Source organism: Nicotiana tomentosiformis, chromosome 11, assembly GCF_000390325.3.
Source record: "Nicotiana tomentosiformis chromosome 11, ASM39032v3, whole genome shotgun sequence".
NCBI lineage: Eukaryota > Viridiplantae > Streptophyta > Magnoliopsida > Solanales > Solanaceae > Nicotiana > Nicotiana tomentosiformis.
In genome coordinates this window covers 6,611,854-6,631,697 of record NC_090822.1, presented here as the reverse complement: position 1 = coordinate 6,631,697, position 19,844 = coordinate 6,611,854, and the positions used below count along the sequence as shown (strand labels likewise).

Below are 19,844 nucleotides of genomic sequence, written 5' to 3'. Positions count from 1 at the left end.
ATTCTGTTATTACTATACTTCACTTACGATTTACATAAATCAGAAAATTTAGATTTGTGATAAAATTAAAAGGTTCCATATCCTTATGGATGTCCATGATTTAAACATTATGGAATCTAAACTTTAGGATATTGACATCAAATAATATATTTGTTCCTAATTTTTTAAACAAAGTGATAATTACAATATCGATTTTCTGTTTAAAATCTTTAGTTAAAAGCACGTGTGTATTAGTTGAAGACTTGAAGTATATAATTTATTTAACTTAGCAAAGGCTTAAATTAAGCAAAAAATCCGAACCAAATAAGCTATCGCATCAAAATAAACTATATATTCATATAAATGGATAGTCAATTACTAGTAGAAACTAGTAGATAGTAGAAGTTGGTTCCAAACAAATCCTCATTTTATTAAATTTATTTATTTTATTTTCACATTATAAAGAGTTTGAATATATTAAGAAATCTTCAAGTTAAATGTATTTCTAGAACTCTGTTAATACACTAACTTCACTTAAGAAGTTATGATTAACATAAATCAAAGAATCAATTATCCGATTAAGTTAATAATTCTCCTAATGCTTATGAATCTCTTCCTATACAACCCTATATAAACCCCACCATAGCTACTTTCACAATTCGTACAAACCCTAAATTTCTTTGTTATTATTAAACATGGCTAAGAAAAGTTTTCTTACTTTTCTCATTTGCATTTTTCTACTTCTCAACCTATGTATTGCAATCGAGAAAATAGAAACTACGCAAAAATCTGTTTCATCGTCGTCACAAGATACAGACTTAGATTGGTTCCATCCGTGGTTCCATCCACATTTTCCATGGTTTCATCATCCACATCCATGGCCGTTCGTTCATCCGCCAATGCCAGCCGGCGGTTTTCATCATGCATGGCCATTCCCGCATCCACCTATGCCTGCTGGTGGTTATAAGTTTCCTCATCCATGGTTTCATCGTCATCCATGGCCATTCATGCATCCACCTGTTCCATCTCCACCTAAGGGAGATAAAGGAGAGAAGAATTAGTTGAAGATATAAAGAGAAATAGTATTGGATCAATATCTTATTGATCACATATTTTTCTTTAGGTTTTGTCTTAAGGTTAGTTGATAAAAATAATTGTTCTAGGGTAGTTAGTTTAGTTTCTTAGAATTTCCAAGTAGTTCTCGTTTGTAGGAATGTTTGCTTCGGCTTATCATGAAATAGAATCTTTGTTTTAACATTTTAATCCTTTTTTTTTCTTTTATAGTAACTTTTCTGTTGATTGTTCTCTATTTTTATTATTTGCATGCCTTTCTGTACAAGGAAACTTTGTCATTCAAATTTCATAATTAATATTTTTGTCTGGCAATGAAATTCCAACCTTAACACTCATATCATATCTAAATATATCAAGGAAAATAAATTCTTTTAATTTTAAATCCAAATAAGTAGCAAAAAATGTTTGTGTACTTGATTTAAGACCCAGAATTTAGAAAATAAACTTTTCGTGGGATGAATTTTAAAACCAATCTTTTTCGTCTTTGCGTTTTAAACCCGAAATGATAATTTCTTTAGGTCGTTGAAATTAGCCTTGAAGTGAATTAGAAAGAATAATTACTATGAGATGGATTTTCATACTTTTCTGTAGTTTACTAGTCATTTTTTTTATAGTATAACTTTTATACACCGATAGTATAAAACAATAGAATAAACCAAATAGTTTCTTTCTATATATTTTTTCCTTCTCTATTTTCCATTTCCCTCCACCAGGAGATGAAACAAACCCATGGAAGTAAAGCAACCCTTTTTTCTTCTATTACATAGAGGATCAAGAAAGGGAAAGAGAAGAAAAACAGTGAGATTTTGAACCCACATATTATGCAGAAGACTCCTAATAATATCAATACATCATAAACCCTGATAAGTAATACAGACTCATTCTGCAAAAAAAAACATATTAGTAAGTTGTTTGATGGACAATTTCCAGAGTATATATCACAAAACAATTCCCTTGTTCGATAAACAAGTCGATACAAACTTTCTTTTATTGGAGGGACAAATAAAATTAACTCTGTAAACATTATTTGGAATGAGAATCTCATCCGGAGGACGCCTTAGATACAATACTCGAATACTGATACAACAAATAAATTAACACGAACACGATCAAACTCCTTTTGTTTCAATGAAATAAACAAGATATGTCTAGTTTTCATCGTCTGAACAATCAAACCCTTCGATGAGAACTAAACCTGCAAAAAGCTAGCATACTTTGCACCTAGGAAAAGCCTTTGGATACAGAGTAAGGCATTTTTCGTGACCTCTGCATTCTCGTGGTTCAACAGTTTCATTACGCGCTCCTTAGCTTTGAGGTCATTCACTATAATTCGCCCAGCAGAATGGCATTGAATGAACTGTGATAGATCATAGCAAGCAACAGCAAGTGTCCTTGGATCACTTGATGTGTCCAAAATTGTAATGAGCACCCTCAGGATCTGCAACACAACACAAAAGATATCAGTCTCAATTTATTTTTTATGATAACCGAGAAATCCCGAGACTCAGTTGGGTGTGCGATTCGAACTAGGTGGATAATCGACTCACCCCTCTAACCTTCACTTAAATACCAGGCTTTTATCTATGACGAAATTTGAACTTGTGACGTGCATCTAACCCACACATCACACGCTGCACTCTTATCACTAGCTCAAAGCCCTCGGGACGATATAGATTTTAGGGGTTGTTTGGTTACCAGGACAAGGATACTAATCTCTGTATAAAATTTGAGATTTCAGGTATTAGCTATCCCATATAGGATGTGGGATAGATAATCCCATGGGATATCCCAGAACTGAACCAACGACCCCTTATATAGTATTAGAAACAACTTTGTTCTACAGATTCGAAGATTCGCTCTCTAAAGTTAAAAACAGTATTATGTTACGATAATGAACGCTTCTATGGCCACCTGCTTACCTCTACTGATGGAAGTTACTACTTAGACATGAATATTTAAAAATAGCTTTTTGATTTGAATAGCACATAAACTTGGTAAAAGCAAGTAAAAGATTGAACACCAACAGAACCCAGCAGAAATGTCTGGTTGTTCAGATGAAAAGCATTTGTTAATGTTGCACCAAGATAGTGTTGTATTTTACACTGATATGCAGAATGTTCTTTACAGCCTTTTAACGACATGTAAGCTTGGGGATTTCTGCAATTCACAAAGTATTACCTGGAAATCATTCTCCTCGAAACTATTTATGTTTTCGCGCCAGAATATAGGATCTTTGTGCATCGGAGACCAATCAAGATGGCCTAGAAGGACTTCCTGCTTGTACTTATCAAATGAACTCAGCTTCTTGATGTTATCCTTCAATCCTTCTTCTAGTTGATTCAGAGCGTCCAAAAGATCCTACAGATATGGTAATTAACTTTATGAGTCTGAAGTTAAAGAATATTTCATTGTTCAACGACATAGTAACATGTTAAACTGTCAAAATATAGCGAATCACTGAGATGAATGGAGCAAGTAGCTATAATATAGCGACTCTCTTCGTGTAATGATGATTGAAGACAGCAATAAACTTGCAGATAAATGAAACAGAAATATGATATTTAGCGACTGTTTCTCTATGTAACTAGTGTGAGGCATTCATTTGTCCTAATTCATTTTTTGATGGAACTGCTTTCTGTTTGCAAATGATGTAGAGATAAATTAAGATATACTATCAGATTATAAACCATAGAACACGGTTCATCACCTCATCACTCCAAGCCTGCGCTTTCAAGCTCTGAACAATCTGCAGCACTCCCAAGTCTACCATCAGTATACTAAATGATCCTTTTGAAAGCAAATTCCGAAGAGTCAAGATGACAACCCGTACGACCTATGGTTATAGAAACACCACAGACCATGAACAGTGATGAGCCAAGGAAAACCAATGTAGAAAGTAAAACATCAAATTTAAGAAATAAAAATAGGGAGTAGAAATTGTTATTATGGATAAAGCAACAAAAGTAGCTCACCTTCTCCTTTGTTGAACCTTTAACAACTTCTATCAATCGAGGGAGGGCCCTTGAAGTAGCTAAGTACTCTATTGCAGGTTCATAGTAAGACAATAGCCAGACACATAGACATGTCTCGTAGAGAAGCTGTTTTAAGCAAGAAAATAAAATCAGGAAGAAAAAAAGAAAACAATTATTCTTTTATCGTCTAGCTTCCGGAGTTGCATTCGGAGTTGCATGATACATTGAATGAAATACAGAACCCTCTCAACCACCGCTACTTACTAGCATGACAAGAATAGAATTTATAAAGTTAAGCAATATGTGGCATTAAGGACTGAAGAAAACCTGGATAGATTGCTGGGTGGATGCTGGTGAAATCAAAGGAACAAGCAACTTCACTCCATCGGCTCGAACAAATGAAGATCGAACCACTGGCTCTTTCAACAGAGTTGCTAGGCAGTTGATTGTCGCAGGAATGCCACGGGTAGGATGAGTAGGCTTTTTCAGCTGCATAGATACAGGAAAATCATGATCGACATAGTGCTAAAACTAAATTCCACAAAGCTTCTTTCCCCTTTCCTCAATTATTTACATTGAAAGTGAAAAAATAGGCCATAAACTCTGTTGTAAGGTTTGGAAAAGAGCTTGATGAGAAGCAAAAGCTTCCGTTTCCTACTCAATGGATTTATTTCAATGCTTCATACACATTAAACTACTTATCCGCACCTCATGGTCCTAGGCTTCTAGCCCCTTCTATCTAATTTCACCACTTATTGTCTCTACGACCTTTATTGGGAATACTATCCCTCTACGTGTACTTCCATAACAATTAAAGACATTTATACTGAATCCTTCTTGAAATGTTTGCAAATCCAAGTAATTGCATGTTTGGCGGGGTGGAGCAATAAGGAAACGTGGAAATCTAAGAATATACACAAACCTGTGCGCAAAGCCACTCCACCAGACCAGTCAGAACATCTTCAATGGTAGTGAGTTTCTTCTTTGAACTCGAGGCATCTCCATTAGCGTCAACACCATTCTGAACTTTTGGCCTCGCACTGGAGTTGTAATTAAAGAACCACAAAGTTATAAGTCCATATATCTTCTCAGTCTTTTGAAATCATTGACATGAGAGGGATTATAACCTTATTACCTCACAATCAAAGACAGAATCTTACAGCTCTTTTCTTGTATGAACCAATTACCTTTCCAGAGCAATCTGGAAAATTAACTCATCTTTAGAAAGAGAAAAGGAATATTACGGAAAGAATGAGTACACAATCTTGGGTTATTTATAAGGATTAACAGTTGGGGAAAGAAAAAGGAGAAAACAGAGAACTCCGAGATACAACAAGGTATCACCTTTTTTCAACAACCTATATATATATGTGTTTTCGTGTTTCTATTTATCATTTCAACATTATAATCTCTGTTTATCATGACTAATAAACTAAATGCTTTCTTCAGCGTGGAAGGGAAAATAATAGCTGTGTGTCACCTGTACTATCAATAGAGTCGAGGTAAAGTTATCCTGACTTTGTTTTGTACACCAACATTTTCCGATTAAGGCATGAAATCTTAATAACAAATTCTTTCGCTTAAGAAAAGCTTGTGTGCTGTCGTATTTAAGTTATCTTATAAAATGGAAAGTAGGGAACTTAAAAGGCATAAAAGATGAAGCAGAACGGGACAAATAAAAGAGAAAGTGGGTCGAGTGAATTAGGATATGGGAGAACACAAGTTTAACATTTTTTCCTTTTGACTCTAAATCTGTCCAAGCCTTGGTGGACACAGGTACCTGGTACCTGTTGCTGGTGGAAAGTAGCAGGTATCCCGTAGAATAAGTCGAGGTGTGTGCAAGAAGATTCGGACACCATGGTTATCCAAAAAAAAATATTGCAAATTTGCACACTTGCAACATACTACAGAACCATAAAATTAAACAACTGCTACCTGCATACTATATAGATGAGAAACACAACAGATGTGATCTTTTTTCCTTTTTTTGATAAGGGCACAGCAGATGTGATCTATAATAATAGCATGAGTTGATACATATAATGTGATATAAATGTACAGAAAAAGGGAGGTAGATTTGTTAACATCTGCCGATATTTGTAGACATAGGATGAAGGCAAGTGAAGGGGTGCATGCAAAGGACAGCAGGCACCTTGCATTGAAAGGAGTAAAGACCAAAAAGTTAAAAAAGGTTGAAGAGTATTGCCTGAGGAAAGGCTCATAGGTATCTTCATCTGCAAGACTGTTATCGTGGAATAGTCTTGCTCTTTTCGGGTTAGCTGCCAAGAAATAAGCAATACATTAGTCAACTTGTCAAAGGAACTTTAAAAGTTACATTTTCTCCAATTACCTGTAAGCATTTCATCAATCAAAGCCAAAACATATTCCACGGTTTCTTCCTTGAAGATGTCACGTAATATGGTAACAAAGACGCGGACATAACCTGGACCATCCTGTAATAATTGCATCCATTTTATAAGAGTATCTAAAACTGAGACCGTTATAAGACAATCAAAAGCTTGAGAGGTTGGCCAAGCACCCAAAAACAAAATCTACAAATAGGAATCCTTAGACATCAGCAGTAGCAAGAACTCCATTCCCCACATACACCCCATGAAAAAGCCTGTAACTCGGAAAAAGCTTGATAATGTCTAAAAATACATTTATCCTAAAACAAGATGATGCTGATTATAAATGACTATTTCAAAGTAACAATGAACTCTGGAAAATGAAGAGACCAACCAATATACTACAAGGCCAAAAAATTCAGACAATAAATATATGTGGGAGCCAGGTGTATGCCAGAATTGATTAATAAAGGAGAGATTGGTGATGACAATGTTATCTTTACTTCCCAACTAACAGCTACTCCATATAGTCATTGGTATGCGAAAAGAAAAATTTACACTACCACATCTAGACCTGCTCCATATGAAATTTAGAAGAACTATACCTAAAAACAAGAGTAATTCAGCAGAAAGTGGTAGCGTAAGTACAAGATGCATGAATTAGACTTTGTTTTCAACCAAAATGTAATTCATAGCCAACGAGAACTCGAGTGAGAAATGTTACATCATCCAGCAATTGGGCTTTGTAACTTTCTGCCTTCTTGTCATAGCGCCGCAACAGTTGAAAACCTGTTCCTGTGACCAGCTTTGTGGTCATGTATGTCTCCCATGGGATATCCCTCCTCAAAACCTTAGAAAATAGGACATAAAAATGTTATTAAACAATCAGCTGTGCTAAAAGACCCAGTTGATGACTATTTCTTTACAGTTTTTCCCCCCACCCCGTTTTCCCCACAACCGAAAAGAAATAAAGCTTTTGTTTATCAATAGCTGACATAGTCAGTAAAAATGATAAAAGATGAAGAAAAAGGATATTCCATTGTTCTTCCACCAAATCCAAAGATAACCATGACGAACAGTCCACAAAAGAAAATCCCGAAAGTACAAATTCTATCCCCTTTAGACCACATGAAAATCAAAATAGACACCATAGCCAATCCATTAAAAAATTTGGCAACCAAAAGTATCTTCATCTATCATTAAATGCACAGAATTCTTTCCGGTAGTGTTTTTTCATGTTGACATACTATTCTAACTAACTGCTAAGACTAAGAGATGTAGATCCCGTGATGCATTTTTACTATGATGGCCGTGATAATTATCCAAGCTAGTTATCACTCCAAAATTGTATGTTATTCAATGTGCTTATGCATAATGTAGCTTCGTTATCGTGCTTATGCATGTGATATTACCTGCTCTGTAGTAAGCTCAGCGTTCTCCATTGGCATTGTGACTAAGCTTTTCAAATCTAAAATCCTTTAGCCTCTAACCGAATAACCAGAATCTGGATTGGGTTTCCTCTATTCTGTATAGATTCCAAAGAAATGCCTCAAAACCTGACAGGTTATAGGTTCCACACATTTAAAAGATGCCAATTAGACACAGGATATATAAATGTTTTCCTAGGAAGAAAAACGAATATTGCAACAAATACAGAAAACAAAGCTGAAAAGAGAACCCCAAAAATACTAATTGAGCTTTACTGTCAACAATTCAATCGCATCAATCTATCTTGTTTTAATTCAATTGTGAGAACGGAGGTACTATTAATTTGGATATTTGATCCAAGTGCACTTTTAACCTATCAAAAGGCAGTTAACTGTACCTGAAACAATACATAACTCAAAATTTTAACTATAATATAACTGACTTCCACTGTTCCACCTAGGGCTGAGACCGAAATTTCGAGTGGCTAAAGCTGAAGCAGCTACTTTGGGAGATTCAGATTCGAAAAGAGGATTCTCACTTCTTACTCTCATTCAAAACCGCACATGAGACTTCATCTCACATGGCTTCTAAGTGATAAAAGAAAGAAGAACCCATTATCTTGCTGTTTTGATCACCTTCCTCGTGTATGTACAAGACCGAGTCCATTCGATCTCTGAAAATGATTACTAATCCTTAACCTTTCAAGGAATCAATCACTGACTTTATTTTGAGAGTTTAGACCTATCGCTCTCTATTGAGTCCATAAAGTCTATATATTACCAAAGGAATGACCAAATCCACCTCATTAGACTTGAAATTGACTTGTACTTCATTACAGTTTTTAGGCAGTTCTTTAGGTTAGCAACTGCCAAAGTAAATCAACCAAATAATTGAGGATCAATTCGAGCAGAAAATGTCTCCCTAATGTGGTAAAAGATTTAATAATAGCATGGTTATCTCATCTACAAACTTAGTTAAAAATAGAACACAATGGAAGAAAAAATCCATCAACAAGATACCAACTACTCCCTCCGTTTCAATTTAAGTTTCTTAATTTCCTTTTTAGTCTATTTCAAAAAGAATGCCTCTTTCTATATTTAGTAAGTCTCCAATTCCAATATTCTAAATGGCCTATTTAAAACCTCAAGATTCAAAGGGAATTTTGGTACATTACACACATCTTTAGTTTTAGGCCACAAGATTCAAAATTCTCCCTTATTTTCTTAAACTCTATGCCTAGTCAAACTAAGACACTTAAATTGAAATGGAGGATTAAGATAGACAATTCAGCAACTGAAAGGCTTATGTCTTCATCTTCTGTTCTTTTGGAGTAAATCTGACGTTGTAAGCAATGTATAAGAAAAGTTAGACTAATTGAGTTCCCTGCCTTCTCTAAAATTCTGCATATATCTCCGTGTACAAAGCACTACGTTGGTGCTTTTATTATAAAATACCTTAACTTTTCTATCAACAAAAGAACCTAAAAGTGATAAGGCACTGTATTTTAGATTGACAGTGCAACAACAACAACAACAACAACAACAACAACAACAACAACAAACCCAGTGTATTCCCACAAGTGGAGTTTGGGGAGGTTGGGATGTAAGAAGCCTTACCCCTACCCCTACCCTGGAAAGGCAAAGAGGATGTTTCCGATAGACCCTCCAGATTGACAGTGCACAAATCGAAAAGTTGAAGCAGAAAATTTCTGATTCAATCATGGAGATCGTCACAGAAGTTCGAGGAACGACTAAAGAAGTAAGGTCAAAGCTTAGACAGAAACCACAAGATTACACAGGGACCAAGACAGTTGACCCCAAAATCTCACTGCTACAGGTTTCAACATTCATCTCACTACTTAGTAAATAAGTAAAAGTCAACATCACTGATCCGAACAAACCCAGAAAATAGCATAATAAATCACTGATTCAATCACTTCAAATCACGACATTCTCCACTAACTAACTTTCAACCTAATTAAGTTCACTACTTCAAAATTCAAACTTTATTCACATAAAACAATCACCAAATAAGGAATAAGCAAATACCCAATTCCCCCGGCCAAAATCTAAGATCCAAGACTACAATAGCCAATCAAACAAAAACCCCAGAAAATTCTGCCAATTGGGGTAAGCAATACATACATTAACAAACACCATTATCAAACCACGGCTAGATTTAAACTTTATTCCCATAAATTGATTAAAACCCAGAATCAGCAATTCCTAATAAAATCCAAGATCCAAAAGTAAAATTGTAAATTAAAAGATAAACCCAGAAAAAATTTGTCCATTTGGAAGAGATTTACACTGAAATTAACAGAGAAAAGAGATTGGAGATATAATTACCGTATCACGTGGAAGTGGACAGAGTAGGAGACGAATGTGATTTGAACAGAAAAAGGTGATCTCAGTATAAGGGTGTGCACGTAGGCTTCAAATCTTGTGGGCTGGGGGGGGGGGGGAGAGAGAAGGTGAGATCAAAATAGAGGAAAGAGGAGGACCATAGAAAAAGCGAATTATAAAAGGGGAGTAAAGAGGCAATCAAGCAATTTCTAGTCCAATTTTCACGTGTAATGTAGTGACAAAGAGAGGAAAAGAAAAGAACATTGACAAACATGGTCCATTACTTTTAGGCATAATACATAAACTGGCACTCAAACTTAGCATCAGCTAGCAATTATGCCCCTAACTTTGGATATACACAAATAGGTACCTCAACTTGTATAAAGTTAAACACGTAAATTTTGGATGTGCCTACATGATCATTTTATAAGTTGAAGTGTGCAACTGATAAAGTGGAGACAAATTGAAGTGCCTACTTGTGCACACCCAAAATTAGAGCGCATATTTGCCAGTTGAGGCCAAATTTGAGGGCTTGTTTATGTATTATGCCTTATTTTTAAGTAGGTATAAAATAGACCTTAAATTTTAAAAGTGAACATTTGTCTCCTTTGAATAAGTTTTGCTATTCTAGTTGAATGGGAAACCTTTGACGAATAGTAAAGTCGTTTCTGTATGACTTATAGGTTATGGGTTTAAGTCGTAAAATTAGTCATTGATGCCTTCATACATCGGGCTACCATTTAGATTTATAGGAAGTAAAAAAGTGATTTAACTAGAAATATCAGAAAGATCTTGTCAAATTCTAGAAAGATCTTGTCAAATTCTAAAAATAGACCAGAGTAGAAATTACACTTCAAAAAATTACACCATACTTCAAAAAATAGACTAAAAATAGCAGAAACAATAAAAACTACACCTTCAAATGTGAGTTTTCATTAAATTATTATTATTTTATTTAAATCCATTCGCACAAACTTTCACTTATCGTGCGTGGTGGGAATTTGACATTGAATCCTACTCGGTGTTTCCGTTAAATCATTTTTATTTTTACCGTTCTCATTAAATTTAATATAAAATATTTAACGAAAATCAAAAGTGCTTTATATTTAGCAAATTTAAAGGATCAAAACTGCTCACAGTTATATTTAAGAATTATTTTAAGCCTACTGCAAACATAAAGGACCATTTTTCTTATTCCCCTTTTGGCAATTTCAAATACTTTGCCCCTATTTTTCGAAATCCTTTTGATCCATTATTGGATTTGAAGTTATATTAAGTTTTTAGCCCCTGTTATAAGATGGAAATATCAATTTTGATACCAATGATTGTGACATGAATATGAGAACATTTGTGACATTGTTATCTCATGTGACAACCTAATTAAACAACATTAACTAGGTTGCTTGTTGTTACGTGAGATTAATCGATCGATTAAAAAATAAAAACTTCAACTCAATTAAACTGAGTTCAAGTTTTCAATTAATTTTGGATATTATTATTTTATCGATTTTTTCAAGCCTTCATCATTTCCTCGAGAAAAAACATCGATTGACATGTTAGTTCTTTTCCTAGTCATGTCTCAAAGATATTGGTGAATGTACTTCTTTTTTAATGAATGTAAATATACTCGTTATTTTCTCCTCGAGTTATATTAAGTAATAAAATCCAATAAAAAAATTAAAATTCATGTGTATTATAACGAGTAGTAGTTGCAGTGGTACTTCACATTAACTTACTTTAAATAATGAATCTACAAATATTGTTTTCTTTTCCTTTAGTAATAAAACTATAAATTTACCCCAAGTGATACTAATATTTTATATGATACTGTTTCTTTTTGGCTTGTCTTTACACTTACTAAAGGAAATGAATTCAATCGCAATTTTCAGAAGCTACATTTAGCCTTGTTACAGAGGCCAAGAGTTTAATAGTTCAAATTTCAAAAGGTAACAATATGCATAAAGTAGTTGAACTTTTAACACGTGCAATTTCCAAAAGCTGTTAAGGAGAGCAAAAGTGTAAAAATATTCATAAAGTAGTTTCAATATTACGTACGAGTACGTTATTATTCTAAAAAGTTGAGCTTTTAACATGTCAAATTACAATTGCATATAACCAGTATTAATTGTATCTAAAAAACAAAATTTCAAAAGTTTTTATGGCAATCGTGTAAAAGTAGCAGGTATAAAGAAAAAACTCTATATGTAGCTTAAAATTAAAACTTAAGAAATAATTAGGAACAAATATGATGGGTCTAAACTTGAGTCAATTTTTTTTAATTACTTGGTACCGTAAAATCATGATATTGACTTTTGGCGAAGGCGAATTTGAACTATAAATTTGTACTAGTGCAAAATAGGTTTATATTTATACCAATCCAATAAATGCATGACATATGTTTGTATATAGATCACACAGTATTCCCCTCCTTCCCCAAGCAGCGACCCTCGCGATTATACAATGCTAATGTCGGGGCATGAGTACCAGATCGTGAAATTACATGTTGAACGTCCAATGGCATTATGATATTGACTTTTGGCTAAGGTGAATTTGATCTCTAAACTTGCATTATGTACAAGTGCTAGGTTTATGTTAGTGTAAAAATCTACTCGCATTCGGTATTCACATTAATTCAATAAACGCGTGACATGTATTTATATATATAGATCTCGCCCAGTGTCCTCCTTTACCTGACGGCGACCCACGGGAGTATACAATGACAATATCTGGGCATAAATACCAGATCGTGAGACTACATGTTGAACGCCCGATGGCATCTTGCTTCGACCTGAGCTAACTGCCGCTGTAGACTTCTTATAAGGCCACGGGCTATTGACTTGGTGAGCAAAGGATGATATAGAAAGCAAGAATATGTGAAAATTAGCAAAAAAGAAAATCTAATTACTTTTTACTAGGCAAAAAAGCAAGATGTCTATAAGGAAAACTATAACATGAGGTTACGAATTCCGTACAACAAATAGTCATCACCAAAAGATGTAGTGGAATGGACGGATCCTTCGCCCTGACAAGAGGTTTCGGATTCGAGCCTTGAGAACGAAGAAATTCATGATAAAGATCGTTTTCTCCTTGAATTGACTGTACGTGATGTGAATCTGAATTAGTCGGGTCAGTGAGTTCCGAATACCAGATAGTTATAACGAAAAAAATCTCTCAAGATGGCTCTCTAATTTAGGACACAAATCAACAACAAGAAGAAATTGAAGATAACACCAACACCAGTCAAACATCATATATTTTCACAAAAGGGAAAACGAAAAAAAGGAAAGTCATATTTAATTGTATAAAGATGAGGTCTTAACCAGCCCACCAAGAATTAAGCATATCCGAAGAAATTACCAAGTGTTATTTTATCCCTGTTAAAATTTGACCCTGATTTTTCCTCGTTTTACCTATTTCATTGATTGCTAGGTCACACCTTTAAATGCAAAAAAGGAAGCCACTTGTTATGGTTGTTGAGTTGCATAATGTCCCATATCGAGCATCAATCAAGATTTATAATAGTTTTTTAGGTTACTTAACTCACTGTCTTAAATGTTTGTTGAATTTCACATTTGGGAAACTCATTCTCACAATCATAGGTCACATAAGATATATAAAGGTATCATAAGGATAATTGTCTTGGGCTGCCCCACCTACACCCTTAGAATTTGTAGAAATGACACCAAGTAGCCATTCTAGAGGACTGCTCTTTAGAAACTAACTAGTGTGTCCCGAATTTCAATTTTTCAGAACACAAATTCCCGAAGTTAAGAATTTTTCAGGACAAAATAAATATTGGCTAAATAGCAATCCTAAAAATGGCTATTTGTGTACTTCCCCCTTAGATTTTGGCTTCAACTCTAAAATTCATAATGAAAACTCTCATTTTGATACTTAAGAGAAATGAACTTCAAATGGAGATAACAAAATGGCAGAGATTTTTATTGAAACTATACCAAAAATGGCTCAGTTATATAGCAGCTAATACACTCTAAAAGGTTTAGAGCCTTTACCATTTTGATTTATTACAACAGAGAGATGACTTCCTGAAGATAAAGATGATCTATCTTCTCTCTTGAAACAGTTACAACTATACACTAACTTAACCGGTGTATTATGGGACAATAATACACAGTTGCTTTAAAATATGTTGCACAAATTGTGCGCAAGCAGACGACTGCATATCTGTGGTCTTCTACGACCTGCTGTAGCATGCGAAGCCAGCATCGCTGATACTCCAGGTTACACAGTAAAAGCTTCGCCGGAAACTATAGTGTCAACTATACAAGAAAATACAAGCCTTAGACCTGAAAAGGCCAAAATGAATCACACTGTTAATAAGTAGAGAAATTGGCATTGAAAGACATGCAGTTACACGAGTTATAAGCAAGTCAGCAGGTGAAAACACTTAAAATCCTTTATGAATCAGTTTAGATACTAACATTTGCATGAGCTCGTAAAAGTTCCGCAGTCTTACTCTAGGTTATACAGCAATAAAATATGCCAAATATATTACTCCATCTGTCCCAATTTCATGTGACGTTTTTAGTCAGTAACAAAAGAATGACACATTGCTATATTTAGTAACAAATCAAATTTAAATTTTCTGTTTTACCCTTAATGAGATGATTTCTAGCCACACAAATTTCTATGGCTTGTTTTAGACCACAAGTTTCAAAAGTCTTCCTTCTTTCTTAAACTCCTTGCACAACCAAACACTGTCACATAAATTGGGACGGAGGGAGTAGTGGATGCAAACTACTTCATGGGAAGGTGCATTTCCGGTGGCAGAAAATATAGCAGGTTGGACACTTGCAGTCAACAAGAAATTATACAGTACAATTCAAGATCAATATGAACATCTGTGTGTATATTGAGTATTACCTTTTAACTGGAGATGAGGTGAGCCACGATGAATAACAGCAATATTCTCAGATTGGATCTTATAATCCAATCTGCTTCATCCATAAAGACCACTTAACAGCCTCGAGAAACATATCATTTTTCCGTAATGCATTGATTAGGTTAGCGTAGGTTATTCGATCAGGTTCAATTCCATTTTTGCGCATTTCCTTGACCAAATCTACTGCACTTTCAACCATACCAGCAATTCCGTATGCCTTTATTAATGTGTTATAGCTGCACAAATCAGGTCCAATTCCTGATTCTTTCAATTCAGTCAGTACATTTGCAACTTCTTCAATCCACCCAAACTCACCATAAATGTTTATCATAATGTTATAGGTGTAATGATCAGAAGAATGACCGGATTCCTTCAGTCTTTGCAAGATATTACGGAATTTCTCCATTTGTCCTTCTTTCCCATAGGCATCCAACATACAATTGTAAGCTTCAAGAGAAACCGAAAAGCCATTGAAATGCATTTTCTTGACGGTTGATGACATATTCTTGAAGTCTTTGCTTCTTCCATATGCAGCTATGAGTGTGTTGTAAGAGATAACATCAGCCAAACCACGCTTTTTAGCCATCGAGAAAACTTCTCTTGCCCTTTTGAAGAGCCTCGACTTTCCATAAACGTCAAGCATAACATTGAAGGTGACTGTATTGGGTAAAAATCCATGTTTAAGCATCTCGTCAAAAAGCCTTGAAAGCTCATCAACTGGCAATGCACGAGCGCAACAGTTTATGACACAGCTGTACATTTCCTGATCCCAAATGACTCCTCTTTTCACAAGTTTGTAGTAAAGATCCGCCAATTTGACCTGCTTGTCACATCGCTGGTAGATCCGGAGCATATCACGGAGCAAATATGTGTCTGGAACAATGTTCTTTTGTTTCTCCATTGCATCCAACACAGAGCAAGCTTCTTCTAAAGCTCCAGATTTTACATACATCCTTACCACAACACTAAAAGTTATCATGTCCAGTTTAACATCTGAATTTTTCAACATTAGATAAAGCTTTTCAGCTTCAGCAAAATCGTTGATTGTACTGTAAATGTCTATCATAGTGCATATTATGTGTAAGTTCGGCTTATAAGATTTCGGCATACAAGTGAACACTTTCACAGCATTCTCTGGATATTCGAAATCTTTACACGAGCAAATTAACAAATGGTACAAGTTGTCCTCAAATAAAGCATCCTCCCACCGTTTTTCCCTTAAAACTGTTAATGCATCATCTATCATGCTGTTTTCCACATAAGCCATTACCAGACTCGAACAAGATATCTGGTTTTTCAAAACATGATCATATAAAGAACCTCTCAAAATCAAAGGAACTTTGTGAACGCATTCAAGCTTCTCGTATGCTTGCAAAAGAATGCCAAGGACGGTTGACTTTTCGCTGCCAGAGTGCATCATTTCCTCAAGAGTTCTAACAACATTCTCTTCATCTCCATGCTTCACTTGTAAATTCAGCATCGTGTACAAATTAGACGAGTTTGGTTTGTGTCCGATTCTTTTCAGTTCCACATAGTATCTCCTTGCCTCCTCATAATTGTCTGCACGGCCCCACCCTTCAATCATAGACCTGTAGGTTGTTTCATCAGGCTCCACGCCGACTCTTTTAAGACCACCAAACAAGCGTTGTGCAGCACGCATGTTGGAAATCTTCCCGTATCCAGTGATCAACGTGTTGTATGCAACTATATTTGGCGAAAAACCAGATTGCTTCATAGAAGCTAAGACCTTCTCAGCCTCGACTAACTTGCCTTGTTGACAGTAAGCATTGAGCAGAACCAACCAATTCTCGAAATTCAGAACTATTTCATCTTCCCTCAAAAAGCCAATGATTTTTTCCGCTTTATCATACAATCGCATTCGCGTATATATAGTCAACATAGCTGAATATGCAGATTGGCACATAATTTTGAGACTCCTCATCTTTGAAAATGTGAATTCTGCTTCCTCAACATTCCAACCTTTCTGATATAGAGCCATTAGCATACCAAAAGTTGCTATGTTTGGCTGAACTCCGTTCTCCAACATCATGTGGAACCATTTAGCACCCAACTCCACGAGCCCTTTCTTATAGCAAGCATAAATAAGGGTATTGAAAACCTGATACGTAAGCTCACAACCCGACTCCAGACTCATTTCCTTAACCATAGCCTCCGCACCATCCCAGTCCCCTCTTCTCCCTAAGACACGGAGTATCAAATTATAGGCAGCAATATTTTGCTTTAATTTCCCATTTTTCTGCATCCATCGGAAAAAACTCAACGCTTTCCCATCGTCACCACTTTCGAGTTGTTTCAATATCGCATTGCAGCGTTCGAAACTCGAGTCAGACCCGATATTCCCAGCATCAAAATCAACCCCATTTTGACTATCTATCACATTCTCCTCACTAATTTCATCAAACACAACCTTGGGTTTTTCTTGCATTCCATGATTCCTATCTTTCTCTCTGAAACTAGACCTATATTTCGAGTCGTTCGCTACCCTCTTGACCCTCCTAAATCTCTTCCAAACATTAAACTTCCCTTTCTGAGAAACCCCACCAAGATTTAATCTTTCAGAAACCAAACTCTCATTTCCTAAATCACCTTCAAAATTCTCTACCCTTTCACCATCTAAACTCAACTGAGAAATCTCTAAATCCTCAGTTTCTAATCTTGAAACTCTAATGTGCTTCAAACTACAAAAGGGGTTAACCACAAATGCACCACCAACATATCCACAACCCAAAAATGAAGGAACCAAACACTTAGAATCAGTAAAGTTCGAAGCTTTCACTTTAAAATTAAGTTTCTTGGATTCCCATGACTTGTCTACATAAAAAGACAATTTCAAAGAGGCCATGAATCAAAGTGGCCTCAAGAAAAGCTAATAACTTCAGCATTAATTCATCAAGATTCAAACTTTATTAGAAAATAGTCACAATTCAGCTAAAAGGGGTTGGTGGGGAATTATTAAGATTAGATTTTTAAAGGGCTATTCCAAATTTATAAAACAAAGTAAAAAGTTAGCTAAAAGGGGTTGGTGGGTGTTATCAAGATTGAGTTTTTAAAAGGCTTACCTTGAATATGGAGCAGAAAATGAAAAGGGGAATGAAAGCTATTTAGAGGATAATGGAAAGTGAAGTAGTGAAGCAGTGGAGTGGAGGATTTTGGGATTTTGATTTGAGAGTTTTATCTAGTGGTGGTGTTAGAAACAGACAATGGGACTAGTTGCAGCAGTCCCTTTTCATTTGTGTCTTGTTGCTGTGGGGGGTTTTTCTTTTTCTTTTTATTTTTATTTTATTTCCGGATTTAAAACTTGAAATTTACGAATTCTTCCAACGATTTCAAATTAATAACAATAATAGTTATATTTATGATCAATTATTTAGTAGATTTCTCTCTCTATATATATATATATACGAGATCCGACAAAAATTACTTAATTCACATGAATCCATAAACTATATAGTAGACCCAAATTAACCCTACATTCATATAATATTATAAGAATAGCGCTCCCTTATCATGTCTTTGAAATTATCACTATTATGAAGTTTCAAATTCTCAAATAAAACATCAAAATAATCCTGAAATTTTACTTTTAGAATTTAAGAATTCAGAATAATAGCTAGTTTTAATTATAAAAAATGAAAAATGATAAATATGCAATAGAAAAATGTGATACAAATTATACATTAATTGAATTTAGAACCAATTTTAAGTTTGGGCCCGGGCTTAGCATGAGCATATTGGAACTAGTTGAGTCATCATGGACTTGAACCAGAGACACAGCGTAACACCTATTGCATATAATTCAATGAAACTTTACAATTCCTAGCGTTTTCTATGATTCTTTAGTTGACAAAAATATCCCAGGCCGCCACCTAGCCGACCATCAACCATGGGCTCAATCTTTTTCAGCTGCACAAACGATTCAAGAAAAGATGGTATAATAAACACACAAACTAACTTCTTTAGTTTTACAGTCTTATTGCATATTTTTTATGTGCATATTTTCTTTATGATTATGTGCATATTTTCTTTATGATTGTTTTAGAAGTATGTCATTGACATTGAGAGTCCATATCTTTTTGGTGTGCATATTTTCTTAGGAATAGAAGATCAAAAAGATAAGGTGATGCCTGAGTTATCAGCAAAAGCAAGAACCAATATGGTTACTAAGACATGGAAGTTTACTTGGAGAATACAAAACAATTCTTGTTTGAAAGAAAAACGGTTACTCTCTCGTACTTTTTGTAGTTAATGGTTATAGATAGTAGTTGTTTAGTCCTTTAGTTCTATGTGCTAGCAATACATCTACATGCCAAATTTGTGAATTTTCTTTTTCTATTTCTAGGTAAATTTCAATTTTTCTCAAAGGGGACGGAGACTATTGTGATCACTTGTCTATATATGTTCGTGTTGCTGAGCCACATAGGTTACCTCATGATGTGTGGAGTAGAGATAGTGCTAGATTTAGTCTAGTAGTTATTTATGCCTCCAAGAGTTAAAAAGCCTCTACTAATTACTACTACTACTATTATTTATAACTAGTAAATACTTTTACTGTAAGATAAAAATTAAAGTATATGACAAGTTAATATTTAGCATATCAGTTAATCATTTGTGTAAATATACTACCTTGGTTCTTGTTTCAAAAAACTTATAATTAACATATATGAAGATTTGAGTAGTTAATTCAAAGTTTTAAAACATTAAGCAAAGTTTTATTTTTGAAAACTTGAAATAATAACTTAAAATTTTTGGAAATGGGGCTTATTACATTCCTAAT

At 34.8% G+C, this 19,844-nt stretch overlaps 2 protein-coding genes across 3 annotated transcripts; both read right to left on the bottom strand.

Moving 5' to 3' along the window:
• Positions 1-1,989: 1,989 nt before the first annotated feature.
• Positions 1,990-10,357, bottom strand: LOC104102634 (V-type proton ATPase subunit H). Of its 2 annotated transcripts, none has more exons than XM_009610397.4 (12): positions 10,150-10,357; positions 7,786-7,929; positions 7,098-7,223; positions 6,376-6,478; positions 6,232-6,304; positions 5,161-5,226; positions 4,948-5,065; positions 4,353-4,514; positions 4,026-4,151; positions 3,761-3,886; positions 3,232-3,411; positions 1,990-2,491 (listed from the first exon to the last, which is right to left on the bottom strand). In XM_009610397.4, the coding sequence occupies exons 2-12, from the start codon at positions 7,819-7,821 to the stop codon at positions 2,243-2,245; spliced, it is 1,365 nt and encodes a 454-aa protein (XP_009608692.1). In that variant the 5' UTR covers positions 7,822-7,929; positions 10,150-10,357; the 3' UTR covers positions 1,990-2,242. The 2 variants fall into 2 exon arrangements, with proteins under 2 accessions (XP_009608692.1, XP_009608693.1); XM_009610398.4 differs by having other exon boundaries at positions 7,786-7,898; positions 10,150-10,269.
• A 3,710-nt stretch (positions 10,358-14,067) lies between these two features.
• LOC104102633 (pentatricopeptide repeat-containing protein At4g30825, chloroplastic) lies at positions 14,068-18,049 on the bottom strand. The gene is made up of 2 exons (XM_009610395.4): positions 15,031-18,049; positions 14,068-14,453 (listed from the first exon to the last, which is right to left on the bottom strand). Exon 1 carries the CDS (start codon positions 17,910-17,912, stop codon positions 15,090-15,092), a length of 2,823 nt encoding a protein of 940 aa, XP_009608690.1. The 5' UTR covers positions 17,913-18,049; the 3' UTR covers positions 14,068-14,453; positions 15,031-15,089.
• Between the last annotated feature and the right edge of the window lie 1,795 nt (positions 18,050-19,844).

What these genes read in the sequence shown, in the direction of transcription:
- LOC104102634 (XM_009610397.4), bottom strand. Translation starts at nt 7,821, where the DNA reads ATGCCAATGGAGAACGCTGAGCTTACTACAGAGCAG. An exon ending in CTGAGCTTACTACAGAGCAG is followed by an intron (nt 7,224 to 7,785) that starts GTAATATCACAT and finishes CTATTTTCTAAG; the next exon opens with GTTTTGAGGAGGGATATCCC. An exon ending in CCACCCAGCAATCTATCCAG is followed by an intron (nt 4,152 to 4,352) that starts GTTTTCTTCAGT and finishes TGCTTAAAACAG; the next exon opens with CTTCTCTACGAGACATGTCT.
- LOC104102633 (XM_009610395.4), bottom strand. Translation starts at nt 17,912, where the DNA reads ATGGCCTCTTTGAAATTGTCTTTTTATGTAGACAAGTCATGGGAATCC.